Consider the following 23301-nt stretch of genomic DNA (forward strand, 5'->3'; position numbering starts at 1 on the left):
GGACATTGTAGAGATTACTAAGGTTAATGACTCATAGCTTTAGCTCTTAAGAATTAATTTCAACTGGAAGATATTAAGAATATTATTTTGTAAATGACATTTAAACACTGGTACTTAGTCACTAATAATCCATTTAGATTTATTACATGTATAAATCATTTTAGTATATAATAATATAAAATATTTTTCTGTTTGCTATGCTTAAAATATTTTCTGCCTTCCCTAATTTCTTTGTGGCATCTCAACTTTTTTCCTCTAAATATTTATTTTTTAGTTGTACACAATACCTTTATTTTGCATATTTATTTTTATGTGGTGCTGAGGATCGAACCCAGGGCCTTGCATGTGCTAGGTGAGCGCTCTACTGCTGAGCCATAATTCCAGCCCGCATCTTGACTTTCTTTGTGGTCCTTTTAGTTGCATGCTAATGAAGATGCACAGTTTTCATGACCTCTAAGATTTGCATTCAGAAAACATAAATTCATTTCTAATCTCTTTTTTATTACCTGGTTTGATTAGGCTTGCCCTCTTGTAAGTTACATGTGGATAAATACGTTTTTCTAATAAAGACATTTAAAGAATAGAGAGAGAGATCCTACTTAAAGGATTCCTTATTTTTTTACAATTAGCTTTCCACATTTTTCTGTACTCACCAGCTGACTTCAGGGCATAATCAGCCATTTGTACCATGTCCCCTCTCAACTTTTTGAGTACATAATGTACCAAGTTTGACATTTCCTGTAAAAGTTGTAAAAAAAAAATCTTTTTAACAATATCTATCAACTGCTTCAGTTTTGGCTATTTACTATTGATCCGAACCTAAGTTCCCAATTCTGTAAAATAATAACACTTTGAACAGCTCTCAAACTGCTTCTGATCTAGACATGGTATATGCATTTGGAATGACACTTTCATAATTCTGTGGAAATGGCCCTTCTCAGACACATGAAGTAACTAAAGCTACAATATTTTCAGGGACTCCCCATGGCCACACAGCAAGGTTGACCAGGGCCCCATCTGAATCCCTGTCCAGCACACCATAGCATTGCCCTGTGGAGTGTGAGATAGGGTTGTGCTACGTGATTTTCATTGGTGTCCTAATGTTTAACAATAAAGACTTGAACATTCTGTCCTTATTTGGTAACAATAAAGACTTGAACATTCTGTACTTATTTGGTACTCAGGCAGTTTACAAAGAATGGATGATTGCTTACATTAGAAAATTTCCATCCACTTGAATTAATTTACTGAATTCTGAAGGGTGTTCTGCTTTTAAAATAAACAAGTATCCTGAGCAGGTATAGCAGTTCTAGTTCTCACTGTAATACTTTGTCACAGTGACAAGGATAAAATGGGCGCAGGACACAGCAGAAGGTCAGTGCCAGATCTCAACGCACTTCAAAACATAGTGAGGAAGAGAAAGATGGTTGTGCTGGTGTCAGCAGAAGAGAAGCAAAGCCAAGCTTTTGTCAAAATCTGACCTAAATTACTAGCTTATCAGGATGGGAAATAAAAATTTCTTACTATCTAAATATTTGTGTACAAATATTTAATTCTAAATACTTTGTTTTTGTGGAAATATATTTTGTACCGATATTTTAATTCTAAACAACACTTTGGAAAATGAAACTGAATCAATTGATTTTTGTGGCAAGTAAGTCATACTGCAATCCAGCATCTTCTTGTGACACAGCACTGGTGAAAAAGTGAGTTTCCCAGGGCAAGCTCTAGTGAAAGAAAGTATCAGGGGAGAATGTCAAAAAGGACACAAGCTAAACAGAAGGTCGGAAGTAGGGTCTGAGGGCAGAGGAGCAGTGGGATTAGCAATGGGAAATCCGGTTTAATATCACCCCAGCCTCCCATGCCTCCAGCCCGCCTTGCCTCATCGAGCATCTCTGAGCTGTCCTGGTCCTGGGCAGTGTCTCCTTGGACGTTCCAGCTGTAATTGTATGTGCCAGCCTTCATATCTCTAAGTAATGCTTTCAGAACATCTATTTGTTCAATTAAAAATAGAATTTCACGAAAATTGTTTTCCAAAGTCTGGCTTTCCTTCCTGTACATGGAGAATTATAAGGTAAAGAAGTGAGACTTAAAGTCCCTGTCATCTGAGGGTGCTGGGCTTCCATGCCAGCAATGGGAAACATAGTCATATGAGGAAGGACAGAGAAGGGAAGGCACGTTTGTCAAAAGCATTATATTTCACTACGTAAAATAATCAAAGGCATTCAGAAGACATGTCTTGAGGGTGTCCTGATGCTTGACTGTGCTCCACTTGTGGCAAGCAAGGCTCAACTTTGATTGTCCTTCAGTTGGGTGACTTTACACATGTGAATCCTAAATCACAAATGTCATACTCTTTCAAATTGAGACACCTCGCATTTCAAGAGCAGTACAAAGCACCGATTTTCAAACTGTGGCTTAGAGTTCTGTGGAAGTTCTTGGAAGTGCTTTCACTGGTTTTACAGTCCGAATGTGCAAGATGTTGTTTCCAAGAACGTTTTGTACTACTTTTACAGCTTGAAAATTACTCATAAAGAGTATAAGAAAATGTCAAGTGAACAGGTATTTCTTGATATTGATAAAAATATAAGCACTATATCTCTAGTATTTTTCTCAAAATTGTTAAATACATGTTTAAAATTGGGAAAATACAAATATTTCAAAGAAGCAAACAAATTTTAAATTTTGGTGGGCTTTTAATAGTTTTTATTCCATGCAAAAAAAAATCAGTAACAAAATAGAGATCGTATTTGTAATTGTGTGTTCCAAAACATTCTAAAATCATTAAATATATTTTAGAATTATTTTAATGGCTTCATAATTCCCCATTACATGAGTAGACTCTAATGTATTTAAATAATGGCCTATTTTTCTCATCTAGGTTGTCTTCCATTTTTTATAATCATAAATAATATTGGAAGCACATCAAATATATATTTTCTTAAGGAATGATCCATGGAAGTAGAAACATATCAAAGGGCAAGTAATTTCCTAAAGCAATAAAAATGCTATTTTTTTTTTTTTTGGTTTACAGAAACATACTTACTATAAAGAAAAAAAAACACAACAGAGAAATATAAGAAATAATATTTCCCAAAACTTCACTCCTAGAATTTATCATCATTCATATTTCGTGACACTATGCCTAGCATTTCTCTGTGCACACATTACAGATGGAAAGGAAAGAAGAAGAGAAACAAAAAATGAAAACTAGAGGGTTAGAAGTGAATTGGTCTGTGTGTATCATTTCTAATTTACAATTAGTATGTTTAATTTTATTTGAATTTATAGAAGGAAATAGCCCAAGAAAATTGCTCTCCCTCACTCATGCATATATGTTATTTTAAAGCAAACTGCTTTTTTTATGGGGGAAAAGAGGAAATGGTCAGGAAAATATGTTCTTGACTGGCATGAAGAAATATGGCTTGAAAATATGGGGAAATGACTTTAGTTTTATCATTGTACAAAAACATTTCAGCATTTGGAACCACACCAGAGTGACAAATATCTTACTTACTTTAAGAGTTCCAGTTGCTCTTTAGGCATACGAAGTCTGATCTGAAATAAATAAATATGTAGATAGGTAGATAGATAAATGATAAGTCATTAGGAATCCTGCCTATTTGACTGAGTTTTCTTTTGAAATCACACTTGAACCCTTGAGGCTCAGAACATGAGATGATGAGAGACATAGGAGTATCCTCCAAAGTGTCCACATCCTTCTGTCTCACCTGTGCATGGTTATTATACTAGGAGAAGAAGAGTAACACAGAGATCTACTTAATAAAGAGGGGCATCCAACTGAAACTCTAAGATGGGGTTATCCTTTCCTGTTTCTTAAAATGATGAAAGTGCTAAACAGGGTCTAAGAGTGGGAGAGGAAGAGAGGAAAGGGGGAAGGAGTGAGAGGAAGGATAAGAGTCTAGGATGATTTTGAGCCTAGAGGATCATGCTGAGCCCTTTGGCTTATCCCTGTAAACAAGGAGCCCTGGAATCCTCCACTTCTAAATAAAAAAGTGATGTGATTAACTTTGGGTTAGGTCAGCAATAAAAATCAGAACAGCAGTCGTGTCTAATCTTGACAAGGCATCTAGGTAAGGATTGGGCAGGTGGTGCCCTAGCCAAGATGAGATCAGGGGAAATGAATTTGGTGGTTAGACACACTTGATGTGCGTGGGAGGGAGGCATTATGAAGCATCTGTAAGGAGACAAACAATGGAGAGATGGTGTCGGATTGTGGGGTCTGCACTCTGGAAGTGCACAAAGGGCTTCTGCACACCCTGTGCCTTTGTCCAGGATGTAGCCCAATTGCCAATTCCCCCCTCTGAAAAGACCTCAGCAGGGCAGCCAGTGCCTCTGTTCCCATGAGCTCATCCTGTTCTGTCTTTTCCAGGCTCTCCCATGTGTGATGGTGACTGGATGCTCCCATTTTAGACACCGTAAGATTACAGAACTGGGAGCAACCTGAAGCTCCCTACATCCTCCCCATCCACCTGTACTCAAGCGTGGGATTAGCACACGCACATCTACGTACTCACACAGGCATACTCAAACACATTTATGCACATTCATATACACATTTTTACACATACACACATGTGCTCTTAGCACACATATACACCCATTAAAAAGCATACATATACACTCACACACACACACACACACACATACATGCATGCCTAGCACCTACTCTAACACAGAATGCTCAGAAGAGGGTCTGTGTGGGAGCCAACAAGAGTAGTTAGTAGCAGACAGAGGAGACATGTAAAAAGAGGATCTTGATACAAATGGTCAGCAACACTCATGGCCTCTGACATTCTTTCTTTCTGGTTCAGAACTCACTTTCGCTGACATATATATTTACTGAACATGGTTTATTGTTGGTTCAGGAGTATGGTACATTTCACTATGTTCAAGGAAAATAGCACAAACCAGAGTGGAGGAATAAAAACTCCACTGACTCAAGCAATAACTCCATTGGATAAATTATAGCTTCCATTGTGTAGGATTCCATCAGTTTTTTCCTGAACTTCTATCCTAAGTGAAAATTTCTCCTGTCAGTCTGAAAGAGGCATCCATGTACTTATTGGTCATTTCCTTTTGGTAACAAAGCCCACCTTTCAGGAGTTCCAAAGAAAACTCAAAGAGACTGTATGAGGTCTCTGGGGCTGCTAAAACAAATGGTTGCAAATGGGAGGCTTGAAACACCAGAAATGTATTCTCTCACAGTTGTTTCTGAAGGCCAGGAGTTAGACATTAAGGTGCCAACAGGGTATCTTTGAAAGGCCCTCAGGGAGAGTTGTTTCTTATTTCCTCCAGCTTCTGAGGGCTCTTGTCATTCTTGATTGTGGCTACATCACTCCAGTCTCAGCCTCTATTCTCCATGTTTCTCTCCTCCATGTGTCTTTTATAAGGACACTTGTTGGATTCAAGGCCCATTATCCAGGTTGATTGAATATTAATTACAACTGCAAAGATCCCTTTTTCCAAATTAAAGTCACTCAGACTCTGAGGGTTAGGATGTAGACTTATCTTTTGAGGGGGTCACCTTTCAACTCCCTACAGAAAACATCAATGTTATCTGGGCCTGGGAGTTTTGGCTTAGTGTAAAGCACTTGCCTACCATGCACAAAACCCTGGGTTTAATCACCAGCCCCCTTCTCCCCTAACACACACAATGTTATCTGGGAAATATTGCTCCATCTTTCTTCTCTGATTAATTTGCTTTTTTGTTACAAAGAATCTCAGTTCCCATCAGTTTTTCTCAGTTTGCTCCGTGCAACACAGAGGGACATTTTACAAATGCTGTTGTGCAATGTGTGATAACGGCATCAGGATGGAATGCAGGGTGGCACCCAGGAAAAAAACTACCTGGCATTTTCTCCCCTGCTGAACAATACAATCTTTTATAGGCTCTCCTCAACATTTTTCTTTTGACAGGGATGTGGATTTGGGAGCTTATTATAGCTAGGTAGAAATTCTCATTTCTAGCTTTTCAGTTTGTTTGAGTAAGTTCCCTATCAGTAGGGGCTGTGTTTTCAATGTTTCTTTCTTCTGTTCTGGCCTTAAAAGAATTATAGAAAAGACTCCTTAATTAATTTTCTGATAAATGAATTTGAGAGCTCCTTAAACAATAAAACTTTCTACAGTTTTTAAAATGTTTGTATTTTGCTCCATTCCCAAAAGCTTTTCAGGTTTTATCCATTATAGGAAGGTGAGTGTGTGTGTGTGTGTGTGTGTGTGTGTAGAATAAAAACATGCAGGACAAAAAATAAACAAGGACATAAAAGCAAAGAGAAAATAAAGGTTGGAAAAGTAAAATGATGCTAGAAGCATGTTTGAACATACATGGGTCTTAAATTCTTAGAAGTCATTAGCTATGGGTCATAAATTTGTTTCTGAGAATCATGGCAGCTAACTCGAGTGGGAATAGGAATGATCAAAATCCACAGTGTATAAAACAGAAACAGATTCAGGACTGAAGGTGTAGCTCCATGACAGAGCACTTGCCTAACATGCCCAAGGCTTTGGGTACTATTCCTAGTACCGCAAAATTTTTTTTAAAAAGAAAAATACTGCAGAGGCTGCTTTGTGTACAGTTTGTAATCCCTCTGCAACACTTCTGGAAATAGGACTGATGTTCAGCTTTCTAAGAACCTGTCCTTTCTGTCCCTCCCTGTGGATAGGCAGCCTCACCACAAAGGCAAATCCCCAAGAATGTAAGACAGCCACAGCATCCAAGATGCACACCCTGCAGGAAAACTGTTTCTGCAATAAAGATGGACTCCTGGCAGAACTCCTGTAGTTAATTCTAATCATGAATTAAGAGAGAATCTGTCTGCATGTGCAGCCAATTGAACAGATAGAGGATTTACAGCCTCCTGGGGTATAAAGGCAGCAAGTGGAGGCAGCCAAGAGAAGGCCACAGGCAGAGAGAGACTCAGCTTTATTTGCTTAGCCTTTTTAAAAATCTTCCCTAGTATTGGGTAATGCTAGGCAACCGCTCTGCTACTAAACTATAGCCCCAGTACTGTTTTGCTTTATTAAGATAATGTTGACTGCTAACCCAACATTTTATGCCTTAAAACATAGCTCTGATAATTTAGCTTAGATAAATTCAGTAAGGTGTATGAAATTTGGCCATATGACTGTTAATTTTATTCTCACTACAAAATTCATTAAGATGTTTAATTTTAAACTGTATAATTTCCAGGTGAATACTAGAAGACATAATGATTGCAGTCTGTGTCCCTGGGTAAATAATTAAGCTTGCTGCTTAATGTGGGGCTTTAGATATAAACCAGTTAAATGATGGAGCAAATAATTTGAAATCATGGTCTTAAATTCATCCTGGAGACAGTAAGTCTATGGTTTCTGAGGCTACACTGTGTGTGACAATAAGATTTCATCCTTCATGTAAGCAGGGAGCAGTTGGCAGGTTGAGTCGCAGCCAAGTCTTGTGTTTAGATTTCAGCTTCAGGATTTGTAGCTGTACAACCTCAGGCTGCTGCATTTCCTTGCTCTGATACAAGCTTCCTAATTTATTCATGGATCTAGTAAGACTTTTCTTAAAGGGTCGTTTTGAGGCTAAAGTGAAACATGTATTTGATGTGCTTAGGACTGGTTCGGATGCATGACTGTTATCCTGTTCTTCATGGTGGGAGAGTAGGAAGCATATCTAGCTTTTTTGAAAAGGTGTATTAAGTCATTAACATAAAAAGATTACCTCAGGATTGCAAATACTCCATGTTTATCCTTTTTTTAGAAGTGTATATTATAGTGACACAGCCACAACAATGTTCATAGCAGCTCAATTTACAATACCTAAACTGTGGAACCGACCCAGATGTCCTTCAATAGATGAATGGAAAAAGAAACTGTGGTATATATACCCAATGAAATATTATTCAGGATTAAAAGAGAATAAAATTATGGTATTTGCAGGTTCATGGATGGAGGTGGAGAATATCATGCTAAGCAAAGTAAGTCATTCCAAAAAAGAAAGAAAGAAACAAACAAAAAAACCAAAGGCTGAATGTTCTCTCAGATAAGTGGATGCTGATCCATAATGGTGGGGGGAGAATGGAGGAACTTTGATTGGGCAAAGGGGAGGGAGGGATGGGGAGGGGGCAGGGGACAGGAAAAATGGTGGAATGAGATGAACATCATTACTCTAGGTACATGTATGACTGCACATATGGTGCAACTCTACATCATGTACAACCAGAGAAATTAAAAGTTGTTTTTCATTTGTATACAATGAATCGAAATGCATTCTGCTATCATGTATAAGTAATTTGAACAAAAAAAGAAGCATATCCTAAGTAAATAATCAAAGATGATTGAAGACACTTAGCCACAAGATGTTCATGTTTATAATACTGAAAAATTAGAAACAGTTCAATTGTGCAGATATAAGTATAAACTGAAAATATTGTTTATAAGCCATAAAATGATATTATAAAATAATGTCTAAAGACAGGGGACATGTGTAATCTATTGTTATTAAGCTGACCAAAGCAAGCTATGGAACAGCATCTACTGCATGTAGCTTGGGATCTATAAAGTGCTCACATAGAACTAAGTCACAATCAGTCCCCAGTGATTTCTGATGGCTTTTGTGTGTGTGAAAACCAGCATAACACTGGGCAAAAGTGAAACGATTGTAACTAATCCTCAACTTCAGTATCATAAAAATACTGCCCTTAGAGCCTTAGGCACTTTTTAAAGGGAGAACACTGTTGAGGATGTTGATCAGAGGGGTTACCCAATACTCAGGCCCTAGTAGCACCTGCCAGACATATTTATGAATGTGAAAAACAGAACTAATCTGGGGTGTATGTGTGTGATTTTCTTTTAAGGAACTGGTCATGCAATTGTGGGGTTTGCAAGTCTGAAATTGTTAGGGAAAATTGGCAGGACGGAGATCCAGGGAAGAGTTGATGCTGTAGTTCAAGTTTAAAGATCATATGGAGAGAAGCTGGGGTTGAGGTTCAGTAGTAGAGTGCTTGCCTCAAATGTGTGAGGCACTGGGTTCGATTCTCAGAACCACATATAAATAAATAATAAAGGTCCATCAACAACTAAAATGAATAAAATAAATAAAATTTAAAAAAGATCATATGGGGGCAGAATTCCCTCTTCCCTAGGAGATCTCATTTTTTCTTTTTTTCTTTTGAGCTACTCAACTGGCTAGATAAAGCCCACCCATATTAGAGAGGGTAATCTCCTTTATTTAAAGCCTATTGATTACATGCTAATCAGATCTGAAAAACTCCTTCATAGTAACATTTACACTGGGCTTGAGCAAATATTGAGGCAATGTGGCTTAGCCAAGAAGACATAAAATTAACCTTCACAATGAGGGTAAGTCATAAACAGACAATAACTGGATCCTCTACTGTCCACCCTGAATGTTCATCTCTGTTTTATTGGGAATGAGCTAACTATCTGGCCCATCTCCCAATGGCTTGGGTTCTGGTCTTTGCTGTGAGGATGCCCATCTGTCAGAGGCTGACTCCATGTGGAGTTTCCACAAGACTGTACTTTTGTCCAGGACTTGGGCTCAGAGATTCTTAGAATATACAAAGAGAAACATTTTTATGATTTGGAGTGATTCCAGGTGTCATCCTATGAACTTCCAGGGAAATGTTTCACTGGCCTTGAATCCTGCAGGAACCATACCTGTGCAATTGCCTTTCCTTAGGGTTTCCACATGGCAAAACACATTGGAATATAACCATTTCTGGATGAACTGGGAAGTAGAGGATGTCAGAAGACCTGCCTTAGGGAAAAGGGCAGGAAGTATATCTAAGCACTCAGGTCCAGGATCAGGATGGAGCCACCTCTGTGTTAAAAGGTCAGCACATGTGTGGACGCAAGTCAATTCGTCTGCCTCTTCCCATGGTGCAGTGGAGACCAGGCCAAGGATCCATCAACTTTTTCCCTCTCGTTTTCTGAGGTCTAAGTACAGAATGGATAAAGCTCAGTGTGAAATGTTAGGGAGGTGTGCTTGGGCTAGGGTGGACCAGAAGAGGATAGATAGTCAAGGACTGGCCTCCATCTAAACCCACTGAGATCAAACTAGCTTCAGGGTGAAAGAAAATACTATACTGCTCAGAGTATCAGAAAATTTAACAATAAAGATTGATCTGCCATTTTTCTTTATGCTGGAGCTTCTAGTGGGGTACTTGTAAGGATCAGAAGCTGTGGAGAATTTTAGGGCCTCTTTGGAAAGGGCCACTTAAAAGAACTCTTCTTCATATATTATTTCTATAAGATAGTCTCACACAAAACCAAATCACATACTGCAAGCTAGACCCGTCCTGTAGCATATTAAGTTTTAAATGAGTGACATACAACAATAACTTAAAAAAGCATCACCTGGTAATTATAAAGTCTTGAACCATATTCTGCAATCATGGCATATAATTGACTGGATTTCTGATGAAACTCTGTTTGTTTAAGCCAATGATGGTTTAGAAGTCCTGTTACAGAAAAGACAATTCTGGTTAAAGAATTTATCTGTAAATATTTCACATGCATTAACAGTATTTTTCCTAAGCAGGAGGACATAGATAGATAAGGCAAATAGATACTCTATAAGGTCCTTGGGTAACAACGTAGAAAATGGCAGAACAGGACATTCAAAGAATCAGTCATCCACAGAAACAATCAGAGCACAAAAAGACTAAAAGGATTAACTCTAGAATCCTGATCTACAACAGATTTGAGATGGGAGAAAAAAAACAAAACAGTGAACTTGAAGCTGTAGACTACAGAACTTGAAATTCTGTAGTCTAAGGAACAAAAAGATCAACACAGGCACTGTGGCAGTCCCTGAAGGAGGAATGTGAAAGGGACAGAAAGAATATGTAAAGGAATAATGGCTGAAAACTTTCCAAATTTTATGGAAAACATGATCCATGCATTCATTAAACTCCAAATAGACAAACTTCAAAAATATCCACAAGACAACACTTTACACTTAGACTGTTAAAAGATAAAGACATAGAAAGAAACCTGAAAATGGCAAGAGAGAAATGCCTTCTCAGTAGGAATATCACTTGCTTTCTCTTTAGAAGTCATGGAGGACAGAAAGCAGTGAGATAATATAATATTTAAAGTGCCAAAAATAAAAAATAATGACACGGGTGCCAAAACAATAGAAATTATATATCCAGCAAAACTATCCTTATAAATGAAAATAAAAATTTAATACATTCCCAGAAAAAAAATCTGAGAGCATCATTATCATTAGACCTATCCTATTAAAAAATGCTAAGGGGAGTCCTTCAGGCAGAAGTGAAAGGATGTTCAAAAGAGTAATTCAGTTCCATATAAAGAACTCAGTATTTTTCTGTAAAGGTAACAACATAGGAAGAACAGCATCATTGAATTTTTGGTTGGTAACTCCTTTTAAAATTTCCTACATGATTTAAAAGACAAATGTACAAAAGATAATTACAAGTCCATATTAATGCATACACAGCATATAAAGAAGCAATTTTGACAACAATATAAAGAGGGGAAGAGTTATAGAGAAACAGTATTTTGATACTATTAAAACTTGTTTGCTATCAACTCAAATTATATTGTTATGAAGAGCATGTTCATATATAACTCCCATGGTAAACACTAAGAAATTACCTACACATGTAATAGAAGATAAAACAGTATACTACAAAAATCAATTAAACACAGAAAAAGGCAATAACAGAGGAAATGAGGAACAAAAAATAGTATATAACATAGAAAAGAAATAAAAAGTGAGGCTCAGTGGTACATGCTTGTAATGCCAGTGACTTGGGAGGCCAAAGCAGAAGGATGGAGAATTGGAGGTCAGTCTTGGCAACTTAGTGAGACCTTGGCCCCTCAGGATAAGAGGGGCCAAGGATACAGCTCAGTGGTAGAGCACCCCTGGGTTTAATCACTATTACTTCCAAAATAAAAACTAAAATTAAAAATAAAAATTTAAAGAAGGCAGAAAAATCCCTTTCTTTATTGGTAATTTAAATGTAAATTAATTAAACTCTCCAAATAAAAAGTAGAGACTGTCAAAATGGACTTAAAAACATGATTAAACTGCTCATATGAGACTCATTTTAGAACCCAGTCTGAAAACTATTTGTTGAAAGAAATCAAAGAACTACATAAATAGAAAGGGAATCCATCAATCCATGTTCATGAGCTGGAAGATTTACTATGGTTAAGATGGCAATGCTATCCAAAGCTATCTACGGATTCAAAGCAATCCCAATTGAAATCCTACCAATGTAATACTGGTATAAATAATAGAAGCACAGAAAAATTGGATAGAATTATGAATCCCAAAATAAATCTATACGTCTATGGCCACGTGAATTTTGGGCAAAGGTGCAAATACTATTCAAAGATTTCTATGAGAAAAGAATTATCTGTTTTAATAAATAGGGCTGGGTTGACTGAATATTCACATGCAAAATAATGAACTTGGGCTGTTACCTTGCCATATACACAAAAACAAACTCAAAAGAGATAAATTACCTAATATAAAGGCTAGAACTACAAGACTACTACTAAAACAGGATAAATATTCAGATTTGGGGTTTGGCAATTCTTTGACAAGACACCAGCAAAATTATAAACTTTTCTGCATCAAGGACATTATAAAAAAGTGAAAAGAGAACTCACAGAATGAAAAAATATATTTTCAAATTATATGTCTAGGATGGGTTTTAATATACAAAGAATATAAAGAACTCTTACAACTCAACAACGGAAGGACAAAAAAATTCAAAAATGAGCAAAAGATAAATAGACAGGCCTTCAAGGAACACATGAAAATAGCCAACAAGCTCATGAGAAGATGCTTAACAATGAAACTGAAAACACCATCAAAAACCTACCAATGGGGGCTGGGTTGTGGCTCAGCCATAGAGTGTTTGCCTCACATGTGTGAGACATTGGATTTGTTCCCCAGTACTACATAAAAATAAATAAATAAACAAAATAAAGGTATCACCCATCTACAACTAAATAACAACAATAACAACAAAATAACCTACCAACAAAGAAAAGCTTGGGATCAGAAGGATTCTCAGCTGGGTTCTACCAGACCTTTTTTTTAATGTAAATTTTTAAAAATGTATACATGACAGCAGAATGCATTACAATTCTTATTACATATATAGAGTACAATTTTTCATATCTCTGGTTGTATACACAGTATATTCACACCAATTCGTGTCTTCATACATGTACTTTGGATAGTAATGATCATCACATTTCTACCAGACCTTTAAAGAAGAACTAATACCAATTCTCCTCAAATTATTCTATGAAATAGAAAAGAAAGGAACCCTTCCAACTCATTCTATGAACTAGTATCACACCTTGATACCAAAACCAAACAAAGACACATCAAGGAAAGAAAACTGCAGACCAATATCACTGATAAACATAGATGCAAAAATTCTTAATAAAATATTAAAAAGATAGTGCACTATGATCAAGTGGGGTTCATCCCAGGAATGCAAGTTTGGTTTACAATAAGGAAAACAATAAATGTAATTCATCATATCAATAGACTTAAAGATAAGAATCATATGATCATCACAATAGATACAGAAAAAGCACTTGTTAAAATACAGCCCTGCTTCATGTTCAAAACACTAGAAAAACTAGGGATATCAGAAACATATCTCAACATTGTAAAAGCCATATATGCTAAACCCAGGCCAACAACATTCTAAATAAAGAAAAAGAAAGCACTCCCTTTAAAAACTAGAACAAGATAGGGATGCCCTCTTTCATCACTTCTATTCAACACAGTCATTGAAACTCTAGCCAAAGCAATTATACAGAAGAAATAAATTAAAGGGGTATGAAGAGGAAAAGAAGAACTCAAACTATCCCTATTTGCTGATGACATGATTCTATGTTTAGAAGACCCAAAAACCTCCACTCAAAACTTCCAGAAGTCATAAATGAATTCAGCAAAGTAGTAAGATAAAAAATTCATACCCATGAATCAATTGCATTCCTAAATATCAGTGATAAATCAGCTGAAAGAGAAATTAGGAAAGTATCCCATTGACAGTACCATCAAAAACATAAAATATTTGGGAATCTTATAACAAAAAAGATGAAAAACCTCTGTATCAAAAACAATAGAACTCTAAAGAAAGAAATTGAAGAAAACCTTAGAATATGAAACTATCTCCCATGTTCTTAGGTAAGAAGAATAACTGTTGTCAAAATGGCCATATTACCAAAAGTGCTACATAGATTTAAAGCAATTCCTATTAAAATTCCAATGACATTCTTCATAGAAATAGAAAAAGCAGTTTTGAAATTCATTTGGAAAAATAAGAGGTCCAGAAGAGCCAAAGCAATCCTCAGTGAGAAGACTGAAGCACGAGGCATCACAATACCAGACCTAAAATTATACCACAGAGCTATAGTAACAAAACAGTATGGTACTGGCACTAAAAAAGACATGAAAACCAATAGTACAGAATAGAAGACACAGAGACAAATCCACATAAATACAGTAGTCTCATACTAGACAAAGGTGCCATAAACATACATTGGTAAAAAGATAGCCTCTCTTCAACAAGTGGTGCTGGGAAAACTGAAAATTCAGATGTAGCAAAATGAAATTAGACATCTATCTCTCACCCTGCACAAAACTCAACTCAATGTGGATCAACTACATTAAACCAGAGACCCTGCACCTGCTAGAAGAGAAAGTAGGCCCAAATCTACTTATGTTGGCTTAGGAACTGACTTCCTTAATAACACTCCTAAAGCTCAAGAAGTAAAAATCAAGAATCAATAAATGGGACCGTATCAAACTAAAAAGTTTCTTCACAGCAAAGGAAATGATCAACAATGTGAAGAAAGAGCCTACAGAATGGGAGAATAATCTTTGCCACCTATACCTCAGATAGAGCACTAACCTCCAGGATATACAAAAGAACTCAAAAACTCAACACCAAAAAACAAATAACAATCAATAAATGGGCTAAGGAACTGAACTTTTCAGAAGAATAAATATGAATGGTCAACAAACATATGGGAAAATGTTCAACATTTCTAGTAATAGAAGAAATGCAAATTAAAACTATACTGAGATTCCATCTCACTCCAGTCAGCATGGCAATTATAAAGAATACAAGCAACAATAAATGTTGGGGAGGATGTGGGGAAAAGGCACACCCATACATTGCTGGTGAGACTGCAAAATAGTGCAACCACTCTGGAAAGCACTATGGAAATTCCTCAGAAAACTTGAAATGGAACTACCATTTGACCCAGCTATCCCACTCCACAGTATATACTCAAAGGACTTAAAATCAGCATACTACAGTGACACAGCCACAGCCACACCAATGTTTATAGCAGCACAATTCACAATAGCGAAGCTGTGGAACCAACCTAGATGCCCTTCAGTAGATGAATGGATAAAGAAAAAATGTGGTATATATACACAATGGAATATTACTCAGCCATAAAAATCAATGGCTTTATGACTTTTGCCAGTAAATGGATGGATCTAGAGACTATAAAGCTAAGTGAAATAAGCCAATCCCAAAAAACCAAAGGCTAAATGTTCTCTGATATGTGGATACTAACACACAACAAGGAGTGGGAACGGAAGAAAAGTTCATTGAATTAGACAAAGGGGAATGAAGGGAAGGGAGGGGAAATGGGAATAGGAAAGACAGTTAAAGGAATCAGACATAACTTTTCTATGTTCATATGTGAATATATCACCAGCACAACTCCACATCAGGAATAACCATAAAAATGAGATCCTAATTAGAATAAGTTATATTCCATATATGTATAAAATGTCAAGATACACTCTACTGTCATGTATATCTAAAAAAGAACAAAGTGTGAAATATGATATATCAAGAACTATGTAATGTTTTGAACAACCAACAATAAAAAATAAATAAAAATAAATAAAAAGAACAAATAAAAAAAGAAAAGATGTCTAACTTTAGTCATTAGGGAAATGCAAATCATAACCACAGTGAGATACCTTTGCGTATCTACCAGGATGGATATCACAAAAAATAAACGGAAAATAAAATGAGTTGGAGAGATGTGGAACAATCAGGCTCATCATATACTGCTGGTGGGAATTCATAGTGGTGCAGCCACTGTGGAAAACAGTCTGCCAGTTCTTTCTTGGCAACTCCACTGTTACGTATGCACTCAAAAGAAAGCAGATATTCAAACAAACACCACTATCCACAATAGCACCACTATCCACAATAACCAAAAGGTGGAAATAGTCCAAGTGTCCATCAGTAGATAGAAGGATAAATAAAATGCAGTACATACATATAACGAAGTATTATTTAGATATGAAAATGAATGAAGGACTGACTGATACACCCTACAATATGCATGACCCTTCAAAATATTATGCTAAACTAAAGAAATGAGACAAGAAAGGACACATGTTGTATGATTCCAAAAGAAGTAAGTGCTTAGAGACAGAATACAGATTGGTGGCTACCAGGGTCTGAGTAGGGGGGAAATGGGGAGCAAACTGCTCATCTGGTACAGGGTGATTCCTTTGGGAGGGATGAATATGTTTAGTTAGTACAGAGAGGAAGTGATTACACAATATTGTGATTGTACTAAATGCCTCTGAATTATTCATTCAAAAATAGTTAATTTGGCTAGGGTTGTAGCTCAGTGGTGTGGTGGAGTGCTTGCCTGGCATGTGTGGGGCACTGGGTTTGATCCTCAGCATCACATAAAAACAAATAAATAAAAATAAAAAATGTTTGGAGCATGGTATTCCCTTTAAAAAAATAGTTAATTTTATATTATGTAATTTCATCTCAGTACAGAACAAGAGTATCAGAATCCAACTTAATCCTACTGAAATCATTAATGCATCAGTAGGATCTAAAATGGATCTAGCACATTTGTTGGTAAATTAGCCAGCTTGAAATTAAGAAAATAAAAATAAGCAGTTTGTATCCAAGATATATGTGAATCTTACAAGATGTTGCTACAGTTTGTATAAGTGTTCCCCAAAGGCCAAGGCCTATCTTTTCTCTCTCTTTCACTTCCTGGACACCATGAGATCATCAGTTTCTTCTATCACATGCTCCCACCATGATGTACTGCCTTGTCATCAGCCCAAAAGCAATGGGCAAACTGGTCATTGTCTGAAACTTTTGAAATTAATAAGCTTAAAACAAACCTTTCTTCTTTTAAGTTGATTATCTTAGGTATATTGTCATGATAACACAACACAGATGTCAGACGAAAATAAAATATAATTTCTAGAGTGAGAAATATTCTGAACATAAAAAGCTCTACTTCCCACACTGTGTGCACCTAAGTCAGGCACTGAAGTGGAGCCAGAATAAAACAGGTTTATATCACTACATATGAGCCTGAGCCAGACCTGTGAGGATATTTCATCCATAAGGATGACAAGACAGTGGTAGCAGCAACCAGAGGGGGAAGAAAAGATGAAGGTAACAGTTTCAAGGTTAACTGAGATGAAGAAAAGACAGCCAGGAAACAAAGCAAGTCAAGAAGTGTGCAGTTCTTACCAGAAACAAGAACATTCAAGACCTAGTAGAGATCCCCTGAGTTAGGAGGGGTGCTTTCAGTTCACTAAAGCTACAGATAGAGGATGCAGCCATGCTCACTTTGAGCTGATGTAGGGTCAGGCTAAGGCAGCAGTTCAGGTATACATAAGCAACAACAACAAAAACAATAACAGCACACAGAATACTGCTATATTATAAATAACATTTTGTGGAAATAACCAAGTTGAAACCCTGGTTTCAGTAGGAATTCCATATCTTAAGTTGTCAACACATTCAAGAGAAACTTTCTAATGTCCAAGGGTTGTGATTTGTAATACTGGTGAGTCAAAAGCCAAAAACTGCATGTAAAACAGCAATATCTTTGGAACCATGTGATGACTAAGTCTTTGGTTGTCCAAACTGAGCCACCCAACTTTAGAAAATGTAAAATGTATTTGCAATAAATGTATTAAGGACTCTAAATTTTATAGCAACTTCTGTTATTTTAAACTACAATTCTAAGAGAAAAAAAACTTTTTAAAGTTTTCTATAAATAAACATATTTCTTTTACAATGAGAGACAAAAAAAAAGAAAAGAAAAGAAAAAATGCTTCCAAAATGTGCAGTTCCCTTACATTGTTTTCTGTGGCACTTAATTACAAATATAAGCCATTCCACTGAGATCTCTCTTACTGTACAGATATATCCTGTGAAACTGCTTTAAGGATCATTAGTTAAGACTTACCCACAAGAAGAAAAGTAAATATAAATATTATACTTAAGATAATCTTCCATGATCGAGTTAACCTACAAAAAAAAAAAGCCAGTAAAAAATAAAAGAGAAGAAGAATTTTACAGTGTAATCCATTACTATTAAGCTTTAACTTGGACTTTAGCCACTACTCCCCAAGTAAACACGCTTGCTATTCACATTCATGCTTATTCTACATAGATTCTGTGAGTTAACTTAATCCCTAATCCATTATTCTTGAAATAGAGAGAAAATAATTTTCTTAAGGTACACACATCCATACTTTCAAGGTCCTTATTCACACATATATAACTGTGGTCATATTATATGCCTATCTATATTCTTTAAATGCTGATGAGAAAAAAATGAAGACAGGTATCCTGAAAGTCTCAAGTATGGCTTTGATTTCGCAGGAATTAGGTATTAAACTAAAGTACAATGATAAAAATTATTTTATAAATTTTTAAGTCATCATAAGCCTCTTTCAACTTTGTATTAAGATATAGATAGCATGCACACAGAAATACACAAATAATAATTGTATAGCACAATGAACCTTCCTAGAATGAACATACCCATGCACCTCACCCAGAACTATAAGTAGAGCCTCCTCAGTGCTGTGGACTCTAATTGCACTCCTGCCCGCCTGCATGCAGATGTTGAAGCACTCCCCCAACCGTGTGACTATATTTGAAGACAGAATCTGTAAATGGCCATAGGGGATGTGCAGGATCTTTAGGGTCTAATTAAGGTTAAATGAGTTCATCTGAGTGGGCCCTAAATGGATAGGGCTGATGTCCTTAGAGGAAGGGGAAGAGGACGAGTCCAGAGCACTTTGTCTCTGTGCACACAAAAGAAGGGCCACACGAGGACACAAGCAGCGGTGGCTGTCTGCAAGGCAGGAAAGGAGTCCTCACCAGAGATTAAATCAACTGAAACCTTGATCTCTGCTCCAAAACTCTAAGAAAATTAATTTCTTCTGTTAAACTCTTCCAGTCTCTGGTTTTTAAAATCATAGCTCACATTGATGAACATACCCGGTCCATCAGAAAGCCCTCTCATATCTATGTCTTTTACCTCTGAAGGTAACAGCTCTCCTGAGCTCTATCCCAACTAGGTGTGCTCAGTTTTGTCATGTACCTAGGTGGTACTCCGGTGTGTATGTGCTCTGTCTGCCTTTCCTCAGCATATGCTTGTAAGTCATTTCTCCGCTGTGTGTTGTTGTGTTTTCAATCATTCTCATGAGGTTATATCCTCATGACTCTCTAATCTCCCACCATGTGGATATAACCCAGGTGCCTATTCTAATATCGATGGGCATTTGGGACTAGGACAATTCTGTAACAAATATTCTTAAGCAATGCTACTATGGACATTCTCATACATGATTTGTTGATGAACATCTATATGCATGTCATTTAGGTATATTTCCAAGAGAGGAATTGCTGAGACATATGCACATATTTAACTGCAGCAGATTTTGCCAAGCAGTTTTATAAAGCAGTTGTAATTAGAACCTTTTCACATTCAACTTTTTTTTTTTTTTTTTGGTGGATTTAAGGATAAAATGCAGGGTCTCATGCATGCTAGGCAAATGCTCTACCACTAAGTGACATCACCAACCTTCACACTCAACCTTTTAAAAAAGTACTAAAGGAAAAAGGGGTTGCTTAAATAATTTGAGCTAGAACACAAGGCTGTAAGTTGAAAGCAACAGGGGAAGATCTGTGTCGCAATTTAGGAAAGATTGGTGACTGCTCCCAGAACATCAATTCTCTCAGCACCTTGGTTCACCTACTGGCTCTGAACTAGTCTCCATCAACTGAAAAGCACAATTCCTTGCCCAGGTCTATAAGGAATGTCTAAGAAGATAACGTTAAAGTCTGGAAATGATGTGATTCATATTTAGATACGAGTATTTCCTTAAATTTTACTTAATTATGTTCAACTATCATTAAACAGATTACTTAATGTTTTTTGAGTTACTTGATGAAATGTTGTACAAATTTACTCTTTACTGATCTGCTCTTGAGTTATAATGTCAGTTGAGCTTTGCAAACCTACAGCTTCAATACACAGGGAGACTTAGAGTCACCCAATTCCTTAACAGAAGTTCTAAGTGCCTCACCTCCCCCAAAGTAGCTAAGAGAGTTTTCCTCACTCTTACTTCCAGAAAGTATGTTCTTGAAATCGTTCAATCCTTTAATTATTACTGGTCATATAGGAAGTGGTAGAGCCCACTATCTAAAGAAAGGTATTCAAAGGTTAATTATGGTCTCTGCTGGAGGACTGGTTTGATTAAAATTATATTATAATATTTATCAAAGATTAATTCAGCATTTTTTTAAACACAGTTTTGTTTCTATGCAAGTGCTTTATTGGTACTATTGGGATGGTTATTTCATCATTTTCAGTTTTCTTGTCCCATCAGGCAGCATAATTGGCTCATCCAAGTGGACAGGGCTTCCCTGCAAACTCTGTCCAGGCACTATGTAATGTTTACTAGGGGAAACTCAATTATTAGCCCAAAATGTGTATCCACTATCAAGCTGTTTAGTCAATTCTCATCTGAGAGTGTAACAAACACCACTCTATAGCTAGCACTTTCTGTCCAGCATTGAGCTCTGTATACCACGGAGACTGGATAGTTAGGCCTTCAGTGAAAATTGAGTCATCTCTAAGGTTTAAATTACTGCTGCTGAGGTTCATTTTTTTAAAAATATGGCTTCTCTTTCATAGTCCTTGTCTCCAGACTTCTGTAATTAATCTAAATACCACTGACATAGAAAGAAGAGAGCATGCCACAGGAAACATGGTGACTGATAGAAACTGGAAATGATTTTCTCTAAAAGGAAGTAACAACATCTGTTCAGTTATTTTCCAGGTAAACAGGGCACAAACTTCACACATGACATGTACAACATAAGCTCTTACAGAAACCATTCTGTGAAGTTACATACCCATTTCCATCAGGGTTTTCATGCTCTGAGAGCAAAACATTAAAACTTGCACTGCTGCCAGTTTCTTCTGAATGACCTCGAAAAAACCGTGCACCCCTTCTCATTTTTGTTCTGCCATTCATCTTCCCCCACCAAGTAGCATAGAGCTCATGGAATGAAAGATACCATTTGTTGTCTCTTTCCTATTTTATGGAAAAAATGAAGCTACCCATAATAGTTTTTGGTTTGTTTTAGGTCTTCTTACTTCACAGGTATTTCTCCTTCAAGGGGGAAACTGTGAGTAAGCAAATTTTGAAAAGCCTGTGACTCTTCTATTGCATCACTCTCTGTGACACCTCATAAAGATAGACAGGCCACCACGCCCATCTAGGTGCTATATACACAGTCACCTCTCTGCTTCCCATTTTTTATTGTACCATATTTGAAATCCACTGAGAAACCTAAAGGTTCCCCCATGTACCTGCTATTTTGCTATAGCAAATCTGGATATTTTGCTATTTACTTCAGTACTTAAAAATATAGAAGAAATACAATGGAAGACCCCCCCCCCAAATATACCCCAGTCTCACATCTTTCCTTTTTTCCCCACAGATAACTCCAACCTGAAAATTGATATACTCCACTCTCATGTGTTTTGTGATATTTTACAACATAAATATATATCCACAAATGATAAAATTTTTTCATGTTGGACTTAAAATATATAATATGCTACTCCGTTTTTTTCAACATTATATATCTTGAGATATATTAGCCTAGGTTATTCCTTTTACCTGCTCTTTGTGTTTCATCACATATAAATCATAATTCATTTACACCTTTCCTACTAATCATTTACACTTAGGTCATAATGCTCAGTGCATTGTTTTGTATATACCTAGGAATGGAATTGCTAGATGAAAAGATTAGTTAGCTTATTTGGGGTATATAATTCTAGAGTGATAGCTATTTTACTCTCAGCAGTTAATGGCATCTGTTTTAAAAGTGAATTTTTTGGAGTGATGTCAACAAGATGACAGAAGAGGGCCTCTGCTTGTATCTCCCCTTAGCAACAATAATTTGGTAGATATTGTGAGGAAAAAGGTTTATATGGGAGCTCTGAGATCCAAGTGGGAAGCTGTGAAACCCCAATGGAACCTTAGACTGAGGAGGGTTATTCTGAAAAGGCAGACCCATGCACAGGTGGCAAGATCATGGAACATGGCCCCAGTTAAAGATCTAGAAACAGCCCTTCCTCCCTTGGTTTTGATATAGCCTATTGGTCTACTGTGTGGGAAGAGTCACACCCACCCATGCCTAGAATCATAGACCTGCTGACTCAGTCCCACATGTGGACATCAAAGTAGCTTATGACCCACTTAAAGCACCTCCCATAGTTCTGCCCACACAAGAACAATGCAGTAGACACACCTACCTACATGCCTGACATAGGCATGGCAGTCATTCAAATACAGATCCTGAAGTATCTATGCAACCCAGCTCTAGACCCCCTCAGCCATGATCTGGGAGTCATTCAGGTTGCCCAGACAACCAGAAAGAGACATGCTCACTCATGTCCCCAGGGGCAGGCCACTGAGTTTATTCCCATAGAATATACTAACAAAGGTATGCAACTGTGCTCCAATCTATCTCAGCTGAGTTTTGAGGGTAGTTATGTCCACCTAACAATTCAATGGGAGATGAACTCATCTGTACATCCAAAGGCTGAGCTGCTGATATTGGCTCCAGCTGTAAACCCTGAAGCAGTCCTGTGACTTGCTTCCAGCCCACTCAGGCATGACCTAGGGACAGTTATGCTTGTTCAGGAACCTGTTCAATGAGCCAGCATAATCCCTCCCAGGCACTCAGCAGGAATCACATCTGCCCATGAACCTGGTAACAGACCTGAATCTGCAGATACAATTCTGGTCTTGATGTGGACCCTGGTCCCAGTAAAATCCCTATTTAACAAGGTCCTAGAGGCATTCATATTGACCCAGGAACCAGGTACCCACATCCCTCATAACAGGTATGACAAGTGAAGACTTGGAAGTATGTT

The 23301-nt window shown here is 37.0% G+C and overlaps 1 protein-coding gene across 1 annotated transcript in view; it reads right to left on the reverse strand.

The window, feature by feature from the left end:
- The window catches only part of Sun3 (Sad1 and UNC84 domain containing 3), a 29760-nt gene extending 11395 nt beyond the window's left edge, over positions 1–18365 (reverse strand). Inside the window, exons 1-5 of the mRNA XM_015490370.2 lie at positions 18298–18365; positions 10384–10487; positions 3518–3558; positions 1882–2053; positions 654–738 (exon numbers count right to left, since the gene is read on the reverse strand). Coding sequence (XP_015345856.2) covers positions 654–738; positions 1882–2053; positions 3518–3558; positions 10384–10422 — 337 coding nt within the window. The 5' untranslated portion in view covers positions 10423–10487; positions 18298–18365. The remainder of the gene's footprint in view (positions 1–653; positions 739–1881; positions 2054–3517; positions 3559–10383; positions 10488–18297) is intronic.
- Positions 18366–23301: the final 4936 nt, after the last annotated feature.

The sequence above is a fragment of the Marmota marmota genome, unplaced genomic scaffold, assembly GCF_001458135.2.
Source record: "Marmota marmota marmota unplaced genomic scaffold, marMar, whole genome shotgun sequence".
Lineage (NCBI taxonomy): Eukaryota > Metazoa > Chordata > Mammalia > Rodentia > Sciuridae > Marmota > Marmota marmota.